Raw genomic sequence first — 25511 nt, 5'->3', positions numbered from 1 at the left:
AGCAGGCCAAATCACTGATGCGTGGAGAAGAAGCTATAAAAAAGAGGAGGCAGGACACCCCTTTCTTTCATGCCCCAGGGACGATGGGCGCAAGATGATGGATGGCTGACAGGACAGAGGGCCAGACAAGTTTGTGCTTTTTGCTGCCTTGGTAAATAAAATCATCATTTAGAAACTGCATTTTCTCTTTTCTTGGGTTGTCTCTGTGGAATATGAAAATTGATTTAATGGTCTAAAACCTGTGACAAATATGCAAAAAACACAGAAATAAGAAAGGGAGCAAATACTTTTTCATGGCACTGTATATGACCGAATATATACATATCAGTGGCGGGCCGTCAAGGCCTTCAAGGCTTTCTCTGCTGGCCTAAGAAATATCTGAATCATATTATATTTGTCCGTCAATACTTATTATTCCAAATGGTCTGTTAACTTCCTTTCATTGCTTTTCCCCCTGGTTGCACTGCTTCCAGATGTGTGTTTTCATATTGAAGCATTTAACCAATCACATTTCAGCCATTATTTGTTGCCAGATCAGATCTGCCTCAAAGCCTTCACAATCAGTTCTTGCGGGCTCTGCTGCATTAAACTAGACTGTTGCTTTTAACCAATCAGATTTCGAGTTGGCAACCCCACAATGATTTTTTATAGGCGTTAGCATTTTGCTGACTGGGACATGTCATTGCTTTCACAAACTATGATTGGCTAGTAGGCGGGCCAAAGCAGTACCCGAGGCAGCCGAGATCGCAAACTCCACCCACTAAGGCCGACAGAAGCAGAAGCAAAAACAAATTGATTCTGTTGCTCACAAAGCTATTTTCCAGACGGACTTTTCCAGAAAAAAATGGACATCATTAAGAAAGGGCGGTCAACTCCGAAGCTAGCAAGCCTGTTACAGCCGGGAAAATGGTGTGTGGGGCACTTTCAGCGCGCTAACTTAGCTCCACAAGCAAATAGTATATTGTTGTGTTGATTTAATGCGATTTTCAAAACGGACTATGCTGGAAATATGACAGGACAGGCTTGACTTTCATCATTAGCTTCGATGGCGATAGGAAAGAAGGAAGAAAGAAAGGAGGATGGATATTGTGTAAAAAGGATTTTTGGTGAGTAAAATTACAAATATGTCTATATTCCTAAATAATATTTCAATTGTGGGCCAAGTTCTGATATCTGAAAAGCTCAAGTGTTTGTATTTAAGCTCCAGTGTTTGTATTTAATCACAAAATGCTGCTAGGAAGTGGATTTTACCCCAGTTTAATTTTTGGCGTCTCACCATTGACGTCCATCGCTGTCTTTTCCCGGGAAAAATCACCCCCTGGCCTGGTTGTAATGTCTCAAAAGGTCCAGTATTTGTATTCAATCAATAAATGATGCTAGGAAGTGGATTTTACCTAATTTTAGTGCATTTTTTTGTCATTTCACGTATGGACGTATCGACGTTCATCGCTGTCTTTTTACCGGGGAAATGATACTCCGGGCCCGGTTCTGATGTCTAAAAAGCTCCAGTATTTGTATTTAATCAATAAATGCTGTTTTCGGCTGGATTTTACCCCATTTTCGGGCAATGTTTGCCCGTACGCCATTGACGTTCATCACTGTCTTTTCCCGGGAAAATCACCCCCTGGCCTGGTTTTAATGTCTAAAAAGCTCCAGTATTTGTATTTAATCATGAAATGCTGCTAGGAAGTGGATTTTAGCCTATTTTTGTGCATTAATTTATTGATTATTTTTTATGTGTTGCAGCTGTAGCTGCAGTAGAGGTTTTATAGCCATAAAATAGCTTTTGAGGGTTGGATTGATACGTTGAAGGCGCTACCAGAAAATGCACCGCCCGCCACTGATACATATAGATAGGTAGTAATTGTTACTTTGTGAGTAGCTGGTGAATTAGGACCAATAAAAAAGATGCTTTTCCATTGTAATATCCTGTTTTTTAGTGTTTTTTCAGAGGGTGGTAACAAATCAATTTGTATTTAGTTTCTAGGGGTTAGATGATTTGAGATACGAGTCAATCGACATGCGAGCTTGGTCCCAGAACGCATTAAGAATATAATATAATATAGGTTGATTGAAGAAAAATTGCAATGTGTGCACTTCCCTGGGGAAACGCGTGAATGTTGCTCACCAGTGTTTTACCGACTAGGATCTTACTGGAGTGTGAGTGGGTATGTATATGCCATACCAATTCCTCGTTACCCCATGTCTTTCCACATCAGTGTGTATGTATATGCCATGCCAATTCCTCGTTACCCCATGTCTTTCCACATCAGGTTTGAAGTCCTTGTTATTTTCTGAAGATTATATATATATATATATATATATATATATATATATATATATATATATATATATATATATATATATATATATATATATTCTACATCAGGTTCGAAGTCCTTGTTATTTTCGGAAGATTATATATATATATATATATATATATATATATATATATATATATATATATATATATATATAATCTTAATAACAAGGACTTCAAACCTGATGTGGAAAGACATGGGGTAACGAGGAATTGGCATGGCATATACATACACACTCACACTCCAGTAAGATCCTAGTCGGTAAAACACTGGTGAGCAACATTCACGCGTTTCCCCAGGGAAGTGCACACATTGCAATTTTTTTTCAATCAACCTATATTATATGCTTCATCTCATATTTCAACAGAGATAAGAATGACTTACGAGCCAGGGAGAGAAGACAAAGGACCTGACAGAAGATCGCAGCTTGTGTTCCCTGGTAAGGGGAAAAGATGGAGATGGATGGAAACGAGGGTACATTCCATACAACCTACAACCTCTCAAGTCAAGTGTGATGTTGAAGTTTAACAAAATTCTTTGGATAAACACGAATGGGGAAAATCTTAGGTTTTTTTTTGTATGGTGCTTTTGTGAATTTTTATTTTTATTATTATAATTTATTTTTAATTTTAACAGTATTTTAACAGTTTCTACACTTTTACACAAGGAATATTGCTCATAGGGCATTTACACCATTCATATTTGTTGCACTTAGGAAGTTTTCCCCTAAAAAAATTAGATGATAGAAATAGATTTAAAAAAACTAAATCACGTACCTACATATGTAAATAAATGCACAGTGCCAGGTGAAAGTATTCAGTCACCTTTCAATTATCAGGCTTCAAACCTCAACATATAACATTTAATTTTTTGTCAAGAATCAGTGCCCTATGACTGACTGGCGACCAGTCTAGGGTGTTGTCTGCCTTTCGCCCGAAGACAGCTGGGTTAGGCTTCGGCGGCCCCACAACCCTTTCGAGGATGAGCGGTATGGAAGGTGCATGAATGAATGAATGGATGTCAAGAATCAACAATAAGTGGGACACAATCGTGAAGTGGAACAAAATTTATGAGATATTTCAAACTTTTTTAACAAATAAAAATCTGAAAAGTGGGGCGTCATAATTAGGTCCTCTTCCATTAATACTTTGTACCGCCACCTTTTTCTGCAATTAAAGCAGCAAGTCGCTTGGGGTATGTCTCTATCAGTTTTGCACATGAAATTCCTTTCCATTCTTCATTGCAAAATAGCTCGACCTCAGTGATGTTGGACGGAGAGCGTTTGTGAACAGGAGTTTTCAGCTCTGCCCACAGATCCTCGATTGGATTCAGGTCTGGACTTTGACCTGGCCTTTCTAACACCCGGATATGTTTATTTGTGAACCGTTCCATTCTAGATTTGGCTTTACGAATGTTTTGGATCATTGCCCTTTTTGAAACTAAATCTCCATTCCTGTCTCAGGTCTTTTGCAGACTCCAACAGATTTTCTTCCAAAAGGGTCCTGTATTTGGCTCCATTCATCTTCCCATCAATTTTAACCACCTTCCTGGTCCCTGCTGGAAAAAAAGCAGGCCCAAACCATGAGGCTGCCACCACAGCGTTTAACAGTGGGGATGGTGTGTTCAGGGTGATGAGCTGTGCTGCTTTTATGCTTTTACATATCGCTTTACATTGTGGCCAAAAAGTTCGAATTTGGTTTCACCTGACCAGAGCACCTTTTTCCACATGTTTGGAGTGTCCCCAGGTGGCTTGTGGCAAACTTTAAACGAGACTTTTTATGTATATCTTTGAGAAATGGCTTTCTCCTGGCCACTCCGCCATAAAGGTCAGATTTGTGCAGTGTAGGACTGACTCTTGACCTATGGAGAGACTCTTCCACCTCAGCTGTAAATCTCTGAAGTTCATCCATCGAGTGATCATAGGCCTGTTGGCTGCATCTCTGAACAGTCTTCTCCTTGGTCGAGGTAAAAGTTAAGTTGAACCACTTATAATATTTCAAAAGGGACACTCACAACTTTAAGTTAGTGTTGCTTGGAATTATACAAGACATTATTGGTATGTGAACTGGGGTGAACCAAATGCAGTGAAAATGTACTTACTGTGCAGCAGGGCTGGTGCACAGTCACATACCTGAAAGCCTTTGGGATTGAGACTGCGCGGGTTGTCCGAGGCCACTTTCAGCCTCCCATCGACCACTTTCATCAAGCCTTCGGTCTCTCTCACATACTGGAGGTCTCTGTTTGTCCGCAAATCCAGAACCTCGATGGACTGACTTACATTCTGTACCTAGTAACAGCAAAATTTGAATCATAATCTACATATACACTGTAGATGCAGCAGATGAGTGTGAAACGAAATGTGGGGATATCTATGATGTTTTGATGCATGTTTGACTCCTAAATGATCTGTCCGGATTTTCTGTAATTACGCTTGTTTTCACCCCGAGGTTCATTTAAATTTAAAGTTAGTTAACTTTCCTGTGAGTATGTTGGTAATTTAAATACTGTATTTTTTCGCATATAAGCCGTATTTGTAGCTTGAAAAAAATGATGACTGAATCAAGGGTATGGCTAATTTATGTGCAAATTAGACTTGACATGCACGAAACTGCAAGGTGACAGAGACGAAATCCCATAACTGTTAGAGGCAGCTTGTTATTGTTTTTCCATTGCTTTCTCCCTGTGTTCTGATGTTCATTTCCCTACTCTTGTTTGTCTCTCCTGCCTTGCCGTTGTGCTCGTGCAGCTGCGCGTGATTCAAAATTAGTTCCTGTTGTGTCTATTTAAACCCCACTGATTATTATGTCATTTGTCGGATCGTCTGCCTTATTTCCCATGCCAGGTGTCTGCGTTACCTCGTTCCTTGATTCCCCGTGTTTTCCCTAGTCCGGTTTGGTTTGTGATTTGATTTCTAAGTCTTTGTTATTTTCGAAGATCCTGCCTAAGTTATTGAAGTTTCTGATTATGAGCACTACTTCCCTCGTCCTCGCCTGCTTCCCTGCGATTGGGTCATATTCCTCGTAACCTCACCTCGACGTCTCCCCAAAGACGTGACAATAACGCAAGACAATACGGCCAATGCAGTCATATATTTCAAACTAGAGAAAAGATAAATAGATAATGTGATCGGCTGGCCACCGATTCAGGGTGTCCCCCGCCTCTGGCCGGGAGTCAGCTGGGATACGCTTCAGCACCCCCTGCGACCCTAATGAGGATAAAGAGGTTCAGATAATGAGATGAGATAAACAGATAAAACGCTAAACAAAATTTATTTTGACGTCTATGCATAAAATTCAAGAAAAACAAACTGTATCTTGCATACAACGTGAAAAACTCACTTATTTGTGCCTGCCATTGCTCGCTCAGATTCGAGTATCCTTGATACATGTGTTCGTAGTGTTTTCCATGTCATCACATCCTAATAGTTGTTAAGGCTGATCGAAGGCTGATTACCGGAGTAATGTGTGTCTCATGCTATTATTGCATCCAGAGTCTTTAGAGTGATTAGGGATGGTTTGACAAAACTGGACTGCTACGGACACACTTCCTGGTTGTACTGCTCATGTGACTTCCTTTTTTAATTCGTCCATGTGCGATGATTTTTCTTAAGATTTTCCTTTTAAAGTAACACATTTGTACTCCCTATTAAAACCATGAACATGGAGGTCAAAATCGTTAATCAGGGGGCACTTTAAACAAGAGAAATTGTAAAATTCTGTGATTTTAAGGCAATTTTAAGGGTATGGCTTATATGCGGCAGCGGTCAGTATGCGAGAAAATAAGGTACTAAATATCTGTCAATCCAAGGTTTAAGGGTTGGCAGCACTCTGAATTTCAAATAGTTGACCGTGAAGAGACGACTGCTCGTGTGACAAGTCAAGTCACATTTATTTAAATAGCCTTTATTCACAACAGATGTCTGTGGAAAGACAATTAAGACATCTACTGATCTAAAGCCCCCTAAAAGCAAGGAAAAAGCCAAAGAACCCCAACAAGGGGAAATAGGAAACCTTGGGTAGGCCTGAAGAGATCCCTTCTAGAATGACCAGGCAACAAAGAATTTGTGCCCTCAAAGATTGTTGAGAGGGAAACATTTAACATATTGAATGATACAATGATATAAAAAAGAAACAAACTTGAACGTCGCTTTGCTATGAAGAGAAGCTAGAGGGGATCTTAGGAGCATGCGGTATGAATCTTATGTTCCCCATCAGGCACTATTTATCGATTCCCCATACAGGCCGGCACTAAGTTTAAACCGCCAATGTTGACAACCCACTCTACTTCTGCATAACCAGCCTACCGTCACACCCCCTCAGCAGAAAGTTTATTTGAACCTACTGTTCGTGTCTTCTTTGTGTTTGCGTGTCCTTACTGTATGTCCACACAAACAAAAACAAGACACTCACGCAGACAGGCAATGGTCCAAACTCCTCCAATTTGCACGCTGGGTTTATTTGGATCCTTATTCAACTGTTCTAATTCTCAAAGGTTACCGTTTGGCATCAAGTCTGTTGCTCCAGATGCCTTGTTTGCCTTTCTGCACTCAGCCCCCGCAATGACTGTGTCCAGCCTACTGTTCTCTGTACATGTGTCTTCTCCCACATGCTCTATCAAAACATGTTCTTTTTCCCTATTGGAAATAAAAAGAGATGCTAAAAAAATTCTAAAATAGGGCCAAACTCATTATATTATACATACTCTGAAGGGATGGAAACTAGGGCGGGGCGATTCGACCCAAAAATATTGACAATTTCAATTATTTCACAATGTTTTATTTTTTTATTTTTTTTTATATCAGGGAGGTTTGATACAAACAGGCTCTACCATTATATATATGCATTCAGCTAGCAGGTGCTAAAAAATTATATAATTTTTTTGTGATCTCATCTCATTTTCTGAACTGCTTTATCCTCACTAAGTTTACGGGGGGTGCTGGAGCCTATCCCAGCTGACTTCGGGCCAGAGGCGTGGGACACCCTGAATTGGTGGCCAGTCAATCGCAGGGCACAAGGAGACAAACAAATTCACGCTCACACTCATACCTAGAGGCAATTTAGTGTCCAATCAGACTACCATGCATGTCTTTGGACTGTGGGAGGAAACCGTAGTACCCAGAGAAAACCCACGCAGAACATGCAAACTCCACACACGGTAACGTTAGTTCCCCATCAATGCTGAAATTTATTTTTTCCCTGCTTTCCAATGCATGTGACCAACCTGTTTTGTTCCAACTGAATGAGTTCAATCTTTTTACCTATTCATGGTTCCAATATGAAACACATTTTGAGCTACATAACTCTCCCTTAGCTGATGTCAATGCCGAAAATTACTTAAGAGTACACGAACAATTTCCAATTTCATTACATTTTTGAGACTGTTAAAGAATGCCTATAAAACACCATATCCCTTTATTATTTCAAATACGTTTGGATTATTGAATATTTTATTGTATATTTTTTCCATATTTAGACATCGTTTTTGCTGTGAAGTTTCCCTTTTAACCCCACATTGTAAAGCTTCATAAGAAGCTGTGTAGCTTTCTCTATCGCCACTCTCATATAGACACACTAGGTCTTTTTTTTCTTTTGTACAGCGCAAATAACACAAGCTGTAATTGTATTTGATTGGAGTGCTCACCTTTGATATCTGGTGCCTCATCATGTAATCATCACCTCTAGTCAATTAAAAGAACCCAGAATTATGCTAAAATATGGATTGTCCTATGTCTTTTTGGCCGACTCGACAATTTTCAAGGGTTTTCTTTTTTTGGCTGAAGGACAAGGCAACCATACTCGTGACCGGATGATTCGCCAAAAGACGTTTAGGCGAATCATCTGAGTACCATACTCGTGACCGGATGATTCACCTAAAGACGTTTCGCCGACCTGTCCGTCTGTCAAACGTCCGTCGGCGAAACGTCTTTAGGCGAATCATCCGAGTACCGGTTCACTCGCCTGACTTCAGTGTGGGCAGGTGCAGGCTCGATTCCTGCTGGTGGAGGGATAACTGTGAGTGCCGATGGTCGTTTGTCTCTCTGTGTGCCCTCCAACTGACTGGCGACCAGTTTAGGGTGTAGTCTGCCTTTCGCCCGAAGTCAGTTAGGATAGGCTCCAGCAACCCCCGCAACTCTTTCGAGAATGCGCGGCATGGAAGATGAATGTATGAATGAATGACTTTCAATCACATAGTTTCCAATCATCCTTGTGCTGTGAATTAAAGTGATTGTTTGTAGGCATCCAATTCATTTGAAGTGGGAGGAATAGGGCAGTCAATGAGATGAAGAACTGGGCATAATTTAGGATGAATTTAGCAGAAATTATGCAAGAATATTCTCTATTAATAGTGCAAAACCAAATTTACTCTATGAAAACATTTTTCTGGAGGCCTGTGGTCACAAATTGATTATTTTCTAATCAAATATTCTATCCATATACTAATATCGTTGTATCTACAATACTACAATATTTTTTAATACATTAATTATCGTCACAGAGTGCGGTCTGAGTGAAAGATTACAGTAACCCTCACCAGTTAAACTGGCTCTCAAGTGTAGTGAATGGGTTTAAATTGGTTCAGATGTTAATAAACTTGATCTGTGTGCTACAATTTGGATTTTCTACCTACACTCTAAGTCAGGGATGGCCAAACCGGTCCTCGAGGGCCGCTGTGGGTGCAGGTTTTTGTTCCAACCGATCCAGCACAGACATTTTGACCAATGAGATTTCTGAAGAAAACAAGAAGCACCTGACTGCAATCCACTGATTGCACTTGTAGGACACCCGATTGGTGAAAAGGTGTCATTTTGATGGGTTGGAATGAAAACCCGCACCCACTGCGGCCCTTTGTGGAATAGTTTGGACACCCCTGCTCTAAGTCTAATGCATCATATCCTATCATTAGCTGTGTTTCCATTACATGTTGTACTTCATACATTCATTTGTTCATCTTCCGTCCAGTGTATCCATGCTAGGGCTGGGGGGTTGCTGGAGCCTATACGAGCAGACTTCGGGCAAAAGGCTTACTACACCCTAGACTGGTCGCCGGTCAGCAACAGGGCACACAGAGAGGCAGACAACCATTTGCACGCCCAATCATGCCACCGACAAGCGTGAATCGATCCCACGCTTGCCTGCACCGAAGTCAGGTGTATGAACCTCTACACCAGGGGTGGGCCAACCGGTCCTCGAGGGCCACTGTGGGTGCAGGTTTTTGTTTCAACCCAGCACAGACAGTTTAACCCAGGGGTGGGCAATCTATTCCACAAAGTGCTGCAGTGGGTGCAGGTTTTCATTCCAACCCATTGAGAGGGCACCTTTTCACCAATCTGGTGTCCTACAAGTGCAATCAGTGGATTGCACTCCGGTGCTTCTTGTTTTCTGCAGAAATCTCATTGATTAAACTGTCTGTGCTATATCGGTTAGAACAAAAACCTGCACTCACAGTGGGCCTCAAGGACCAGTTTGCCCATCCCTGGTTTAACCAATGAGATTTCTGCAGAAAAAAAGAAGCACCTGACTGCAATCCACTGATTGCACTTGTAGGACACTGGATTGGTGAAAAGGTGCCCTCTCTATGGGTTGGAATGACAACCTGCACCCACTGCGGCTCTTTGTGGAATAGTTTGCCCACCCCTGCAGTCTATACCATCTGGCAGCTGTACATATATTATTCATTGATTCATTTTCTGAACCGCTTATCTTCACAGGGGTCATGGGGGGTGCTGGAGCCTATCTCAGCTGTCTTCGGGCCAGAGGCGGGGGACACCCTGAATTAGTGGCCAGTCATTCGCAGGGCACAAGGAGACAAACAACCATTCACGCTCACACTTATACCTAGGGGCATTTTAGAGTATCCAATCAGCCTACCATGCATCTCTTTGGAATGAGAGAAAATTCACACAGGCCCGGGGAGAACATGCAAACTCCACACAGGTGGACCGACCCGGATTTGAACCCATGTCCCCCACTGTGAGGCCGATGCGCTAACCACTCAGCCGCAGCAGGTGGGGGACAAACTTATAACTAGGGGCAATTTAGAGTATTCAACCAGCTTAACCTGCATGTCTTTCGGATGAGGGAAGAAACCGGAATACCCGCAGACACAACACATATACTGACCAATTTTCCATTTTTTATGGCAGATGTATTTTTTTTTCTTTTTTTTAGAAGGATGTGGAAAAAACACATGCAGGTGCATCTCAACAAAATAGTAACAACTCGATAAGTCACATCATCTTTTGAGGGATTGCAAAGGAAGTGGTAAAAGCACACAACATGACATTGATGTGCTCTTGTGAGGGAGGGAGGGCTAAATTGAGATGCAAGAAGGGTCTTGCTGAGTCAGGCTGGCACTTGAATTCTTATATTGCATTTCACCTCATTGAAAGTTTGTCTCTCCCCAGATGGGCGGTTGTGTCTCCTGCGTCTTCAAGCGAACAAAATTTCCTCCAACTTTGAAACAGGCACAATGCACCCGAAGGAACATATTCTGTCACAACCCCTTAATTTAAGGCAATCTATTGGATATTTTTTTGTCCCTGGGCCCTATATGCATGCGCACACTTTATTTAAACCTATTGTCGTATATATATATATATATATATATATATATATATATATATATATATATATATATATATATGTATATATATATATATATATATATATATATATATATATATATATATATATATATATATATATATATATATATATATATATATGTCTTTTTTTCATTTTCTGAACCGCTTTATCCTCATTAGGTTCACGGTGCGTGCCAGAGCCTATCCCAGCTGACTTCGGGCCAGAAGCGGGTGACACCCTGAATTGGTGGCCAGCCAATCGCAGGGCACAAGGAGACAAACAACCATATACGCTCACACTCATACCGCAATTTAGAGTGTCCAATCAGCCTACGATGCATGTCATTGGAATGTGGGAGGAGACCAGAGTGCCCAGAGAAAACCCACACAGGCCACGGAAGAACATGCAAACTCCACACAGGTGGACCGACCTGGATTTGAAACCAGTACCCCCACTGTGAGGCCGACGCGCTAACCACTCATCCGCCGGGCCACCCTATATATATTCCGAGTTCTTTGTCGTGTATTTTTTTTCCTTTCTTTTGACCATGGTTTGGATTTTGGTTAATAAAGATTTTGGGTGTTTTTGTCCTGTGTTTCTGTGCACTTTGTTCCATACCCCATCCCACAATTAACCCTACATCCCCTTCCTCACTCCCTCTGCTTTACTGCAAACTGTTACATCCATCATCTTTATTGTACAATTTTATTGTACATAAATTCATGTTTCTGAGTCAGGATCATTTATTTCTGAATACTCTTTGACAAGATTCGATCATTTAAGTAATGTATAAAACAAAACAAAATATTTGTGTAGTTGGCTGACACTTAGTTGTTAATAAGTCGATGTTGAACATTTGCCTTCTAAAGATTTTAAACCTTCAAAAGTTTTAAAAAGTTCTATCTGACCATTTGATTGTAATTACGCTGCTTTATGACATTTCTGCTTAAGCTTGCATTCCCAATCGTGCCTTGTGATAGGCAACAGTCACCTTCTCCATGAGCTGGCGGAGCTGTCTGCTGCGTGGGTCGCGGTTACACGTGTTCTGCGCTGGCGCCACCACCGTGCAGATACATTTTCCACCTGTGCCTTGCGTCGAACTGTAGATTTGCCAGCCTTCCTCCAGGCTCGGGAATAGCCCCTACAGAATGTACAAAAAATAGCAGCAAATAAACAAAAGGAGATTTGTTGCCACTCTCCCACTTAAAATGAATTGGATATTAACTGTTAATAAACTCAATGAAATGCACAGCAGATTATTGGACATCAATCATTATCTGGGGAAGGGGAGACAAGTATATATATATATCAGTGGCGGGCCGTCAGGGCCTTCAAGGCCTTCTCTGCTGGCCTAAGAAATATCTGAATCATATTATATTTTGTCCATCAATACTTATTAATCCAAATGGTCTGTTAGCTTCCTTTCATTGCTTTTCCCCCTGGTTGCACTGCTTCCAGATGTGTGTTTTCATATTGAAGCATTTAACCAATCACATTTCAGTCATTATTTGTTGCCAGATCAAATCTGCCTCAAAGCCTTCACAATCAGTTCTTGCGGGCTCTGCTGCATTAAACTAGACTGTTGCTTTTAACCAATCAGATTTCGAGTTGGCAACCCCACAATGATTTTTCATAGGCGTTAGCATTTTGCTGGCTGGGACATGTTATTGCTTTCACAAACTATGATTGGCTAGTAGGCGGGCCAAAGCAGTACCCGAGGCAGCCGAGATCGCAAACTCCACCCACTATGGCCGACAGAAGCAAAAACAAATACCGTAATTACTCGAATATAACACGCAGATTTTTGCTATATAATTAATTCCAATAGTTGGGGGTGCGTGTTATAATCAATAACTAAAATAAATTACAAATTTTCGATCGAAAAAAGCATTGTCAAACTCACTTTGACGCACGGATTTTACGTCATCTCGTAGAGCCGACGCACGGATTTTACGTCATCTCGTAAAGCCAATCGGATGATGTGTTGTGGGAGGAAGAGGAAGTGGATGAAGGAAGCGTGGACGTTGATAGGATTCTCAACGAAGAGATGTATGAGAGGTGTCAGGAGTGGCCCTTTTGGCCCTCCTGGGTTGCCGTTGACGCATACCGGCTGTAGCCAATCCATTGATTGCTTTCGTTTCCTGTATTTAAGTAGCGACGCGTCATCACACGTCGCCGGATCGTTCACTATCGTTGACTATCATTGACTGTTGTTAGCGGTTGCTAGCGGTCGCTAGCTGTCGTTATTCTGTTGCCTCTGTCCGTATGCGCGCAACATGCGGCCACGTTTGTTTCCACGCCTTGGTTGATTCATTAAAGGACTCCGTATCACGCTGAATGCCTCGTCCTCTCCTGCTTCCTGCATTTGGGTCTACCTACATCCACGGTCGCGTCGCACAACGCGGCGCGACTGTAACAGATGCCCCCGATCGCGCTGCGACGACCCAGCGACGCGGCGCGATCATAACAAGAGGACAGACAAAGAGAGAGAGGAACTCTTCATTTGAAGGATTCTAATGAATAAATTTGTTTGAACAAAACAATCGTGAAACGAAGAAAAAAAGGTAAGATTTCTGATTTTCGTCAGCGGGAAATTTTAGGTGCGCACTATATTCGATTACTGCGTTTTTCCAGATATTTTTGGCCCAAAATTACCTGCGTGTTATTTTCGAGTGCGCGTTATATTCGAGTAATTACGGTAGATTCTGTTTGCTCACAAAGCTATTTTTCAGACAGACTTTTTCACAAAAAAAATGGTTATCATTAAGAAATGGCGGTCAACTCCGAAGCTAGCAAGTCTGTTACAGCCGGGAAAATGGTGTGTGGGGCACTTTCAGCGCGCTAACTTAGCTCCACAAGCAAATAGTATATTGTTGTGCTGATTTAATGCTATTTTCAAAACGGACTATGCCGGAAATATGATAGGACAGGCTCGACTTTCATCATTAGCTTCGATGGCGATAGGAAAGAAGGAAGAAAGAAAGGAGGATGGATATTGTGTAAAAAGGATTTTTGGTGAGTAAAATATGGCTATATTCCTAAATAATATTTCAATTGTGGGCCAAGTTCTGATATCTGAAAAGCTCCAGTGTTTGTATTTAAGCTCCAGTGTTTGTATTTAATCACAAAATGCTGCTAGGAAGTGGATTTTACCCCAGTTTAATTTTTGGCGTTTCACCATTGACGTCCATCGTTGTCTTTTCCCGGGAAAAATCACCCCCCTGGCCTGGTTTTAATGTCTCAAAAGCTCCAGTATTTGTATTCAATCAATAAATGATGCTAGGAAGTGGATTTTACCTAATTTTAGTCAATTTTTTGTCATTTCACGTATGGACGTATCGACGTTCATCGCTGTCTTTTTACCAGGGAAATGATACTCCGGGCCCGGTTCTGATGTCTAAAAAGCTCCAGTATTTGTATTTAATCAATAAATGCTGTTTTTGGCTGGATTTTACCCCATTTTCGGGCAATGTTTGCCCGTACGCCATTGACGTTCATCAGTGTCTTTTCCCGGGAAAATCACCCCCTGGCCTGGTTTTAATGTCTGAAAAGCTCCAGTATTTGTATTTAATCATGAAATGCTGCTAGGAAGTGGATTTTACCCCATTTTTGTGCATTAATTTATTGATTATTTTTTATGTGTCGCAGCTGTAGCTGCAGTAGAGGTTTTATAGCCATAAAATAGTTTTTGAGGGTTGGATTGATACGTTGAAGGCGCTACCAGAAAATGCACCGCCCGCCACTGATATATATATATATATATATATATATATATATATATATATATATATATATATATATATATATATATATATATATATATACATAAACACACACACAAGGAGGGAAAATACATTTTATATATATATATATATATATATATATATATACATAAACACACACACAAGGAGGGAAAATACATTTTCATGTTATTGCATATTATCGAAAATATATTGCACAGCATCAGCACTTTACTTTTTACTCCCCGAATCTGATGACGTCATTTTAGTGCAGTACTACTATTGGTCTTGCTGCAGCACCACTTGTTAGTGAGGCAGGGATATGTTGAGTGACGAAAAACTCCATTCATTCTGTATCGTGATTAGTTGTGCCCATTCTGACACAGCAATTTACCCAGAGTCTTAATTTCTCTTTGGGATTCTTTTTCTCTTTCTCAGCCCCGTCAAATGTTGTTCCCCTCCAAAAGCAATTAATGGCAATTGATCCCTTCAACTACTGAGAGTCACTTTCTGTCTAAATTTAGCTTTGATTGGAGAGCTGCTGAGCAGTCAGCCATAGATAGAGAGAAGATGACAGCGTTAACAGCATCTGCACAGTGGAAAATAATTTGAAGAGAGGAAACGTCTTGAATTCTTTTTTTATAGGGCACTCATTGAATTCATTGGCTGGCCGTTACAGCGCTAAACGTGCAATCTGTTTTTTTTTGGGGGGGGGGCTATCTGGGGCTAGCAGTGAATTGACAAATTCTCATTCATTGCCAACCTTCCACTTAAAATGGATTGGACTTCAAAAAGTGAGCATTCATTGTGAGTCATCTCAATTTAAATGAATTAGACATCCAAAGTCAAAGTCAACTTTAATGTCAAACTTGCAGTCCGCACTGGACTTGCACTAGAATGAAATTACATTTTTCTCAAACCCTCAAAATTAAGTATAGTATAATAATATTCGTTACCTCAGCAGAGCCAGGAACATCATCATAGGGGACCCTTACCACCCTGGTCACAATCTGTTCCAGCTGCTGCCCTCTGGCAGACGCTGTAGGTCCCACAAAGTACGGACAAATAGGCTTAAGGACAGTTTTTTCCCCACATCCATCAGAACGGGCTCTGGATGACTTTTTGACCGTGAACCAGTGACTACACCGCGTTTTGTGCACATTTTTTGTATCTTGTTACATGGCCCTTAGCCTGGTGCTTTTTCTTGCCAAATAAATTGAATTGAAAAAAAAAAACTCTAAATTTGCGGTAACACAACACACATTCCCTTCTGAGGTAATATGAAAAGATGTTTGGGTGGTGATCTGCCTCCTACTAGCTGACTGAAGGTAAGTGAAAGACAGTGAGAGGTAAGTGACCTGTATCCATAACAGCAGAATGCCAATTACAAGTCCGTAACTATCACTTATTTAGGTCTAAACGTAGCTTATGGAGGAGCACCACCAATTTCGTCATACGCAGTTTCTGGGTGTGATGACAATTAGGCTTTTTTGTTGTTGATAATGACGACAGGGCCTATGTCCGATTATTATTATTATTATAACAGCATGACCAGGGCATCTAGATGCATACCTAATAGAGCTAATGCAAAATCATCTTATAGGGGGGTTTAACGTTAACAAAGTTAAATTGCCCCAAAAGAAATGGGGTAAATACTACACAAAACATGACAAAATACCTACAATAGAAGCACTGGCTGTACAGGTTGCATTTTTTGCATTACATTAATCTGTGCAAAATTAAGGGAAAAACAATGGGTCCAAACCAAGCCAGTGCAATGAATGAAGGGCTAACCATCAAGCATTCATTTCATGTTTCAAAGATAAACAGTTAGCGGGAGATAGCGTGACCGAGTCGCTAATCTGCGAAAAAGACAGCGGAATCTACCTAGACTTGAAAGCAAAGCAACCATCTGGAAAAGACACGAGCGAAATCCATGATCGCTCCGGGCCTGCGTGGGTTTCCTCCGGGTACTTCGGTTTCCTCCCACATTCCAAAAACCTGCATGGTAGGCTGATTGGACACTCTAAATTGCCCCTAGGTGTGGGTGTGAGAGTGCATTGTTGTCCGTCTCCTTGTGCCCTGGCCACAATACAGGGTGTCCCCTGCCTCTGGCCCGGAGTCAGCTGGGATAGGCTCCAACACCCAGACATACTAACTGCTGAGCTTTGTCTTTGGCCCGGAAAAAAGGGTAGATCGTGTAAAGTTGGCTCCTTGAAAAGTAGATCTTTGAGCAAAAACGTTTGAGCTCCACTAAACATAGGTACAAACAAACATGAAAACACGACGTAAAAATGTCAAATTATGTTACGCACACTCAGAAAAACTCAAGAAACAACATTGTGAAGAAGGAGGGTTGAAGATACATGAATCAATCATCGGTCACAGTCATACTCCCGTGGCCACTAGCCCATTTCGGGCTGGCTTTGGTGTCCAGGCACCAGCATGCTGTTTTCGGTTCAGGCTGGCCTTGTGCTCCCCGGTCGGAACCAGCGACCACCACCCTGCTCAAGCTACCTCTCGCCCGCCTACAGCCCCCTAACCTCGATTCCAGCATCATGAAGATGCAGCTTCCTGTTAGCCAATGGGAGACCATGAAGGTGTTGGGAGATAGCCACTGGGAAAGCAACTGTACCATGACAATTAAAAAAATACTGGATACAGAAAGTGTAGTTATATTTTATTTTCATATTTTATATTTGGGTTAATGTTTTGTAACTTACATGCTTTTTTTTGTAGCTGAGAGAAAAAAAAGATTTATCAACCAAGCACTGTAGACCATACATGGCTGCGATAAACGAAAAACCGCAGAGTACAGTCACCCCTATTTAATATATATATATATATATATATATATATATATATATATATACATATATATATATATATATATATATATATATATATATATATATATATACATTTACTTCAGGGCTGAGTTCTAGTAGCAAGCAAAGGACAGGGGAGTGGTTTCCACTTGCGAGTTTCAGTGTGGATTTTCACATCTTTACGAACTTTAAAAAATAAAATAAAAATTCCCCCTGAAAAAAATCCACGATATAGTGAAACCGCGAAAGTTGAAGCCACGATATTCGAGGGATTACTGTATCTACGTTTCCTGTTGTCTTCTAGCTTGTTGCCACAATTTCTGAGTTTTAGCAATGCGCTACAATATTTTGTGAAAAGTGAAAGTACACTTCCCCAAATTCCTTTACAAAAAAATAATATGAAAAGTTGAATGCAGTTCAATGGTAGGTGTGGACATTTTTTATAAACTCACAAAGTGCTTGAGAAAACAAATATATAGATCCTGATTCAACAGCGGCGAATTAATATTCGCTATGTAGTAATATGTAGTAATCTCTTTTTAAAAAATCCAATGAAAGACCCTCTGAGTTCCATGGTCAAAAAGAAATTCTCTTTGATCCAAAGAGGACAACATGACTGCATCACTTGGAGGGAAGTGGGCGATTTTATATGCTGCTTCCTGCATGCACTTATGTTGATGGCTCTTTAATTTCATCTCCAAAATGGCTCAATCCTCCTCTCATTACATTTTGGCATCGTCTGCCGAGAGTGAATGGAAATGTGAATGAAAGGCTTGACTGGTGGTTGCGAGCACTCAGCACTACTTCTGATTGGATTAGCCCAAGAGGGACATCCATCCTTTCAGCCCAGCCCCTTCACCGACTGCTAACGGGGAAGCGTTATTGACCGGCGGACAGCTCCATTTCCCGCCCGCTTCTAAACATATCGGCGTGTCTGTTTTCCGACCCATTGCTCTATTACACTTTTACTTTGAAATGTTAGGCTCCATCAAGTTCTCAAGTGATTATTTTTGTAATTTAACAAATTTATCTGTGGAAGTTATTGAAAAGTTGTTTAATACAATCCTAGGAAGGAAAAGATGTCAGAGGAATGAGGAGACGTAAAGTTAACCAATTTATGGATAGATATATTAAGTAAAAAAAGAAAAGAAAAAAAACAGGATTGGGCATAATTTTGATTGGGAGCAGGAGTCATTCTGTTGGATTAGATTTATGCAAGGCCAGGATTACGATGGAATGGGAATTTTTGTGTGGGAGAAGAAGGGAACAGGAGTGTCGTAATCTGTGGTAAACTTTTTGGTCTGATTTTGTGGGATTAATGGTCCACTTCCTGTTGATTTGGAGATTATTATTAATTGTTTCTTGTTAATAGTATAATATTTTATACTATGTATTGTTTATTGACTGCGATTGGCTGGCCACCGATTCAGGGTGTCCCCTGCCTTGTGCCCATAGTTGGCTGGGATTGGCTCCAGCACCCCATCACGACCCTTTTGAGGATAAGCAGTTCTGAAAATGAATGAATGAATTGTTTGATAAATACATTTAGAAATGACTAAGATGTTAATAAATCTAAATTACATGAGTTGAATTACTTAAAATTAAATTACTAAAGACTACACATCTTTAAAAAAAGAATTCATATCAATTGAGAAAAATCCCATATACAACATCTCTCTCTCTCTCTCTCTCTCTCTCTCTCTCTCTCTCTCTCTCTCTATATATATATATATATATATATATATATATATATATATATATATATATATATATCGGCCTGGTGGCACGAGTGGTTAGCGCGTCAGTCTCACAAATCTGGGGTCCTGGGTTCAAATCCAGGTTATGTCCATCTGTGTGGAGTTTGCATGTTCTCCCCGGGCTTGCGTGGGCTTCCTCCGGGTACTCCGCATTCCAAAGACATGCATGGTAGGCTGATTGGACATTCTAAATTGCCCCTAGGTATGGTTGTGAGTGTGCATGGTTGACCGTCTCCTTGTGCCCTGCGATCGGCTGTCCACCGATTCAGGGTGACCCCCGCCTTTGGCCCGGAGTCAGCTGGGACAGGCTCCAGCACCCCCTGTGACCCTAATGAGGATGAAGCAGTTCAGACAGGAAGTTGAAAGGTGTCATCTAAGAAAGCAAATGTGGCTTGAGGTACATTGTACTTTATTTTAGTGATTCAGCGAGTGTTTGGTTTAAAAAGTAGGACAAGTAGGACGAGTAGGACGTCCCATTCATGTTTACGCTCCACTCTTTACAAGGGGTTGTGACTGCACTTTTAAAGCGACTCTCTTATCTTTCATTGCCAGAATTGAGATGTGAAATTTGCTTTAAAAACAGCGATTTGTGTTCCATGCAGCGATGATTTCGCTGGTCTGTGCTTCTATGAGCATTTATATATTTCAACAAACTCTCTCCAAAGCCTTTTTAATAATGCATGGCTTTTTATATGTGACAAAGTCCTCCTCTGTGAGGATTTGTTTGGAAAGCAGCAAGGCTTCGTTGCATTGCTACAGATAGGAGTGGGTGTGAGTTTACAAGTTGAGAAAATATGGCCTCCGACTGCAACACGTGCCCTAACAAGCTTGGTGCAGAAATCCACGCATGTCTATTGTTTTGACTGTATCGCGTGGTGAGAATCGATGTTTAGAAGGTTTATCTGTGCAGTATGAGAGGGCATTCCTTTTGCTGTAACGCTCCCATCTCAATTTACAACCTCACGCTGCGCTTCCTCGTCTTTTTAATTTTTTTCCACAGGCTTTTCAGCAAGGCCGCCTAATGGTGTAGAGCAGGGGTCGGGAACCTTTTTGACACAGAGAGCCATAAACAATTCCTATTTTCAAATTGTATATCTTTGAGAGCCATACTCAGAATTTTAATGCAAAAATGTGAAAATGAGATGTGACTTTTTTGGGGTCATTTTACCACTTTTAAAGTACTAAATGAATTATTTTGACAGCACTGTTGCGTAGTTGCTAACCAATGGAAATATGCATGCAGAAAAGTCTAATAAAATATAATTTATAAAAAGATGATTAAAGTTACAGGTACTCTCATTGCCATAGTGCCGACGTGACGCTCCTATTGGTGCATTCGGGACTCACCTCTGTCACCAGCGATTTAAAAACATATTTTACCTCACAGGTTAGCGAAGAACCACATGCACCCATCAGAAGAGCCAGATATGGCTCCCAAGTTATAGGTTCCCTACCCCTGGTGTAGAGGTTCACTTGCCTGATTTTGGTGTGGGCAGGCGAGGGCTCAATTCCCACTGGTGGCACTATGATTGTGAGTGCAAATGGCCATTTGTCTCTTGGTGTGCCCCACAACTAACTGGCGACCAGTCTAGGGTGTACTCTGCCTTTCGCCTGAAGTCGGCTGGGATAGGCTCCAGTAAGCCCGCAACCCTCACGATGAGCGGTATATAAGATGAATACATGAAAAAGACTTCTCAGCAACATTTCTCCAGTCTATTAATATTTTATAAATGCCAGGATGAAATTAAGAATGCATTTGGATTTGTTCCAATTTCTTTTGGCCGCTAACTCCCCTTGCCAGTTCAGAAAGAGCGTTTAGAGCGAGACAGAGATAATTGTGCTTTTATATTTGGGATATGGAGATACACAGGAGCCAAACTGGCGGTCTGGGTTACAGATCTTGGCCGCTCCTTCATTTTGTGTGGCCTGCACAAGTAAATGATGTGCACTGACATGATGTTTTGTTCTAAAAATAATTTATAGTTATAATAATATAGTTTCTGTATCCTCGAAATATTTTGCTTCATTTTAGTAACTTTAATTAATTAAAAACAATGAAAGCAGTTGTTGTTTGTTTCTATTTTTGTTTACATTTCAATTAAACTTAAAAATACATTAAAAGTGAAATGTTATAGGTTATTACTTTTAAAAAATGCAAAAATAATACATTACAAATAAAATTATAAAACAGAATAATAATGTTTTCCCCTTTTTTTATAAATGAATGAAAGAAGATAATATTTTTAACCCGAAAGTAAAATAAAGAACAATTATGAAGACATTGTAAATAAATGTGCGCCCCCGGTTGCTTGAGTGGTTAGCCCGTCATCCTCACAGCTCTGGGGTACGCACAGTGAGGGACCTGGGTTCAAATCCAGGTCGGTCCACCTGTGTGGAGTTTGCATGTTCTCCCCGTGCATGGGTGGGTTTTCTTCGGGTAATCTGGTTTCCTCCCACAACGCAAAGACATGCATCGTAGGCTGATTGGTCACTCTAACTAGAGTTCCTAGGTTTTGGTGTGAGTGTGAATGGTTGTCCGTCTGCTTATGCCCTACGATCGGCTGGGATAGCCTCCAGCACCCCTGCAACCCTAGTGATGATATAGCGGTTCAGGAAATGAATGAATGAATGAAAATAAATGCTATTATTATGGTCAATAAGAGGGTTGAGACATTTTTGAAGTTAACAATGTCTATAAGTACAGAGGTCTATGGCATTACCCCTTGAAATTCTTCCCAAATATTTGAACTGAAACAGTTCATAAACAAGTATTTTTTTTGTAGTTTTAATTCAACGCACATGAACTGTACTTGATAAAAAGCAAAAAAAAGTTGCATGAACATTTACTTCAGTTAAACCACTAGATCAGTGGTTCCCAAACTATCTTACCTGACGCCCCCCTTCTTGCTTCCAGTAGACCCGCACGCCCCCCCCCCCCACTTCCTCTTTTGCTCATGTGAACTTATTTTATTTTATTGCATTTATTTCTTAGCATTGTTCAGGAAAACAGATCTCTGTTAATAGAAAACAGGTTGGACCGTTGGAGTGACTGCTATAATCATATTTTGCATGTATTTAATGGCAGATATTTGTTCTTTGATTTTATTATTCTTATAATCTATTTAAACATTTTTTTTAGCAGATGACTTCACGCCCCCCTTGAATTCTCTTTACGCCTCCCTAGGGGGGCGCGCCCCCCAGTTTGGGAACCACTGCACTAGATAGTGCCTGTACCACTGGTAGTAATTGTTTACCTGCAATTTTTTTTGAAACATTCTTTTAATTTAACACCATTTTTTTCCTGATGAAACACTTCATTCATAGACGTCAAAATAAATTTTGTTTAGCCTTTTATATGTTTATTCTTTCTCTATTTTGAAATAAATGAAGGTATCGGCCGCATTGTCTTGCATTATGGCTTTCGTCTTTGTCACCTTGCAGTTTCGTGCATGTCAAGTCTATTTTGTGCGCATATAAGCCGTACCCTTTATTCAGTCATCATTTTTTCCGCAACATATATGGCGTATATGCGAGAAAATACTGTACTTTATGTTTGTGTGTAGGGGGGGGATTGTGGACATCAAAATATTTCAAATCCTGATTTTGCAAAATACGTTCTTTTTAAGCAGAGAGACCTTGTGTTCACTGTCACAAAAATTGATCAGTAGGGTGTAACGGATTAAATAGAATATGCAAGGGGCAGACAGCCATGGTGAGCGAAGCAGGGTTGGGACGGGTATGGTGACATTGAGTTGAGCGACAGTTTTGCAGAGGACAGATAAAGAAAAATCAACGGGGCCATCCATTTATTAACTATTTTAGTTTTGACACTTTTCGCAGCAGCAGGATCGTTTTCTCCCCCATGCCATCAAAACTGCTGACATAAACCAACGAAGTACAACTAACTCTTTGAGAGATTGACACTAACTCACACAAGTACTTTAAAACACTCTCCATTTATGGTGGCTAATTTGGCCAGCTGACTATTGCCGGCAGCAACTTGGGGCTTCCTTTGCAGTTAGAATTTTGTGAATATAAATTTGTAGTAATTGCCTGAATATCAATTATCTTGTTTCCTATATCTTATCCAGTGTGCTATGCTAGGGGCTGGATCTTAATTAGCAATTGTGATTGCTAGGTGAAGGCAGATGTTATGTACGTGTGAGCCCTCCTATGTCTGTTTGTGGGTGACCCGATGGATGAGTTGTTAGCGTGTCAGCTTCACAGTTCTGGGATCCTAGGTTCGAATCCAGGTCTGTCCACCTTGTGGAGTTTGCATGTTCTCCCCGGGCCTGCATGGGTTTCCTCTGGGTACTCCGGTTTCCTCCCACATTCCCCCAAAAAATCCATAGTAGGCTGATTGGACACTCCAAATTGCCCCTAGGTATGGGTGAGTGCGCATGGTTGTCCGTCTCCTTGTGCCCTGCGATCGGCTGGCCACCGATTCAGGGTGTCCCCTGCCTCTGGCCCTGGAGTCAGATGGGATAGGCTCCAGCACCCCCGCGACCTTAATAAGGATAAAGCGGTTCATAAAGTGAGATGAGATGAGATGAGAGAAATATTAACTAGTACTATAAATGACGCCAGATGTCCAGTTCATTGGAAGTGGGAAGGTGGCGGTGAATGAATGACCGAATGAATGTAGAGTCTCACATCTCTCCCACTTCTATGTATTGGATGTCTACTCCTGATAAACTCATTGAAAGAGTTTTAATTTATTATTTTGACTCTGTCAGTGCAATTGATAATGATAGACGTGCAATCGTGTGGCTCTTTTCCACTCCATACTGGAATGTTCATTTGCTGCCAATGTGTGTATGCCCTTTACTGGATAACTCCTAACCGACAGGCAGCAAGAAGTCCACAATTAGTCAAATCAATCAGCCCTGAATAAGAAAATAAAGGAGCATCCATGTCTATACATCCTCAAACCCTCTGCAAATAAAGGTAAAATAGATCAAAAGTGTATACATACACAACCACCACCAACAACAACATTAACCTCACCCTGAAAGGCCTTATCTCAAACCTAAACAGGAAAAAAAAGCAAAAAAACAAAAAAATCCCTAAACCCCATTGATCAAGATAGAAACCTTTTTCAAATGGTTCATCACTGCCACACAATGAACAACTTCACAGATGGACCAACTTTTCACAGGGGCATCTAAAATGAATGGAGTGTAGAAACAGCAGTGCAGCAGCAAACATCATGCAACTAACTAATCAACTCCTGCAATTACCTGAGGCGCGGTCAAGCTGCGAGGCCCTTAATGATTAACATAGTTCAATGGGATTATCCAATTAGGCGTTTGAGCAGCAGGTATCGCTGTCAAGAAAAAGAACTTCCCCTGGAGTTTCATTAGAGAGACCCCGGAGCTGGCTACTGTACAGGCTGGGCTAAATGAGATCATAAATCTGCTGCTCCCTACTTTTACGAGCATGACGGGAAGTCTATTAGAATTTAGAATCAGCAGCAGGCGATGCAAGCCAAGCGAGGCGGCCTGCGACACTGTCGGCTGAACTCGCCATTGCATCTGTGTGTGAAAGAGAAAAGCATATGTTTTGGAAACGCTCGTGTGAAGCGTCAAGCTGAGTTTGTGTGAATACTAGATAGAATCAGGACACCTTAGTGATTAAGCGCCATGGAGGTGCCATCTTTAAACGAGCGTGAACTAACCTAAATATTTTTTTTTCAAGAAGTGAGATCGTCTCTCTGTGGGCTGCTTATTGTTTTACCCTTTGTCTATTATCTGAGGAAAACTAAAATGCTGCATACATTTATCCTATTTTAGGGTTGGGAAATGGTTACTAACAGAAATTGGGTAAGATTAATTTGCGAGTAATTATGTCCTGTATAATAATGGTTTCAAAAGTAATAATTAGGACCCTTTTATTTTAAATTTACTGTAACCATTTTGCCACAAATGGTGCAGTGGTTCTTCTGGCTGACTTTGTTGCGGGCAGTCTGGGTTTGATTCACACTAGATGGGAGTGTGACTGGTTGTCTGTCTCTCTGTGTCACCCACCCCAGACTGGCGACAAGTCTATGGTGCAGTCTGTTTTTCACCCAATGACAGTTGGGTGAGGCTCCAGCAAACCCCCGCAACGCTTTCGAGGATGGGCAGTATGGATGATGAATGAATGAATGTTACCATTTTATGGAATATTCATTCATTCATCATCGGTACCACATATCCTTGGAAGGGTTGCTGGAGCTGATCCCAACAGACTTTGTGCGAAAGGCAGGCTACAACCTAGACTTGTTGCCAACCAGCTGTTG

The 25511-nt window shown here is 41.0% G+C and overlaps 1 protein-coding gene across 2 annotated transcripts in view; it reads right to left on the bottom strand.

Annotated features, from left to right (window-relative positions):
* olfm2a (olfactomedin 2a) overlaps nucleotides 1-25511 on the bottom strand; it is a 90930-nt gene that overhangs the window by 10754 nt on the left and 54665 nt on the right. For both annotated transcript variants that reach the window (XM_077618967.1, XM_077618968.1), the window contains 2 exons: nucleotides 11898-12047; nucleotides 4453-4608 (listed from right to left, as the gene is read on the bottom strand). In XM_077618967.1, coding sequence (XP_077475093.1) covers nucleotides 4453-4608; nucleotides 11898-12047 — 306 coding nt within the window. The remainder of the gene's footprint in view (nucleotides 1-4452; nucleotides 4609-11897; nucleotides 12048-25511) is intronic.

Source organism: Stigmatopora argus, chromosome 14, assembly GCF_051989625.1.
Source record: "Stigmatopora argus isolate UIUO_Sarg chromosome 14, RoL_Sarg_1.0, whole genome shotgun sequence".
NCBI lineage: Eukaryota > Metazoa > Chordata > Actinopteri > Syngnathiformes > Syngnathidae > Stigmatopora > Stigmatopora argus.
Note: the sequence above shows the minus strand (reverse complement) of the source record. Positions and strands in the feature narration are given on the sequence as shown.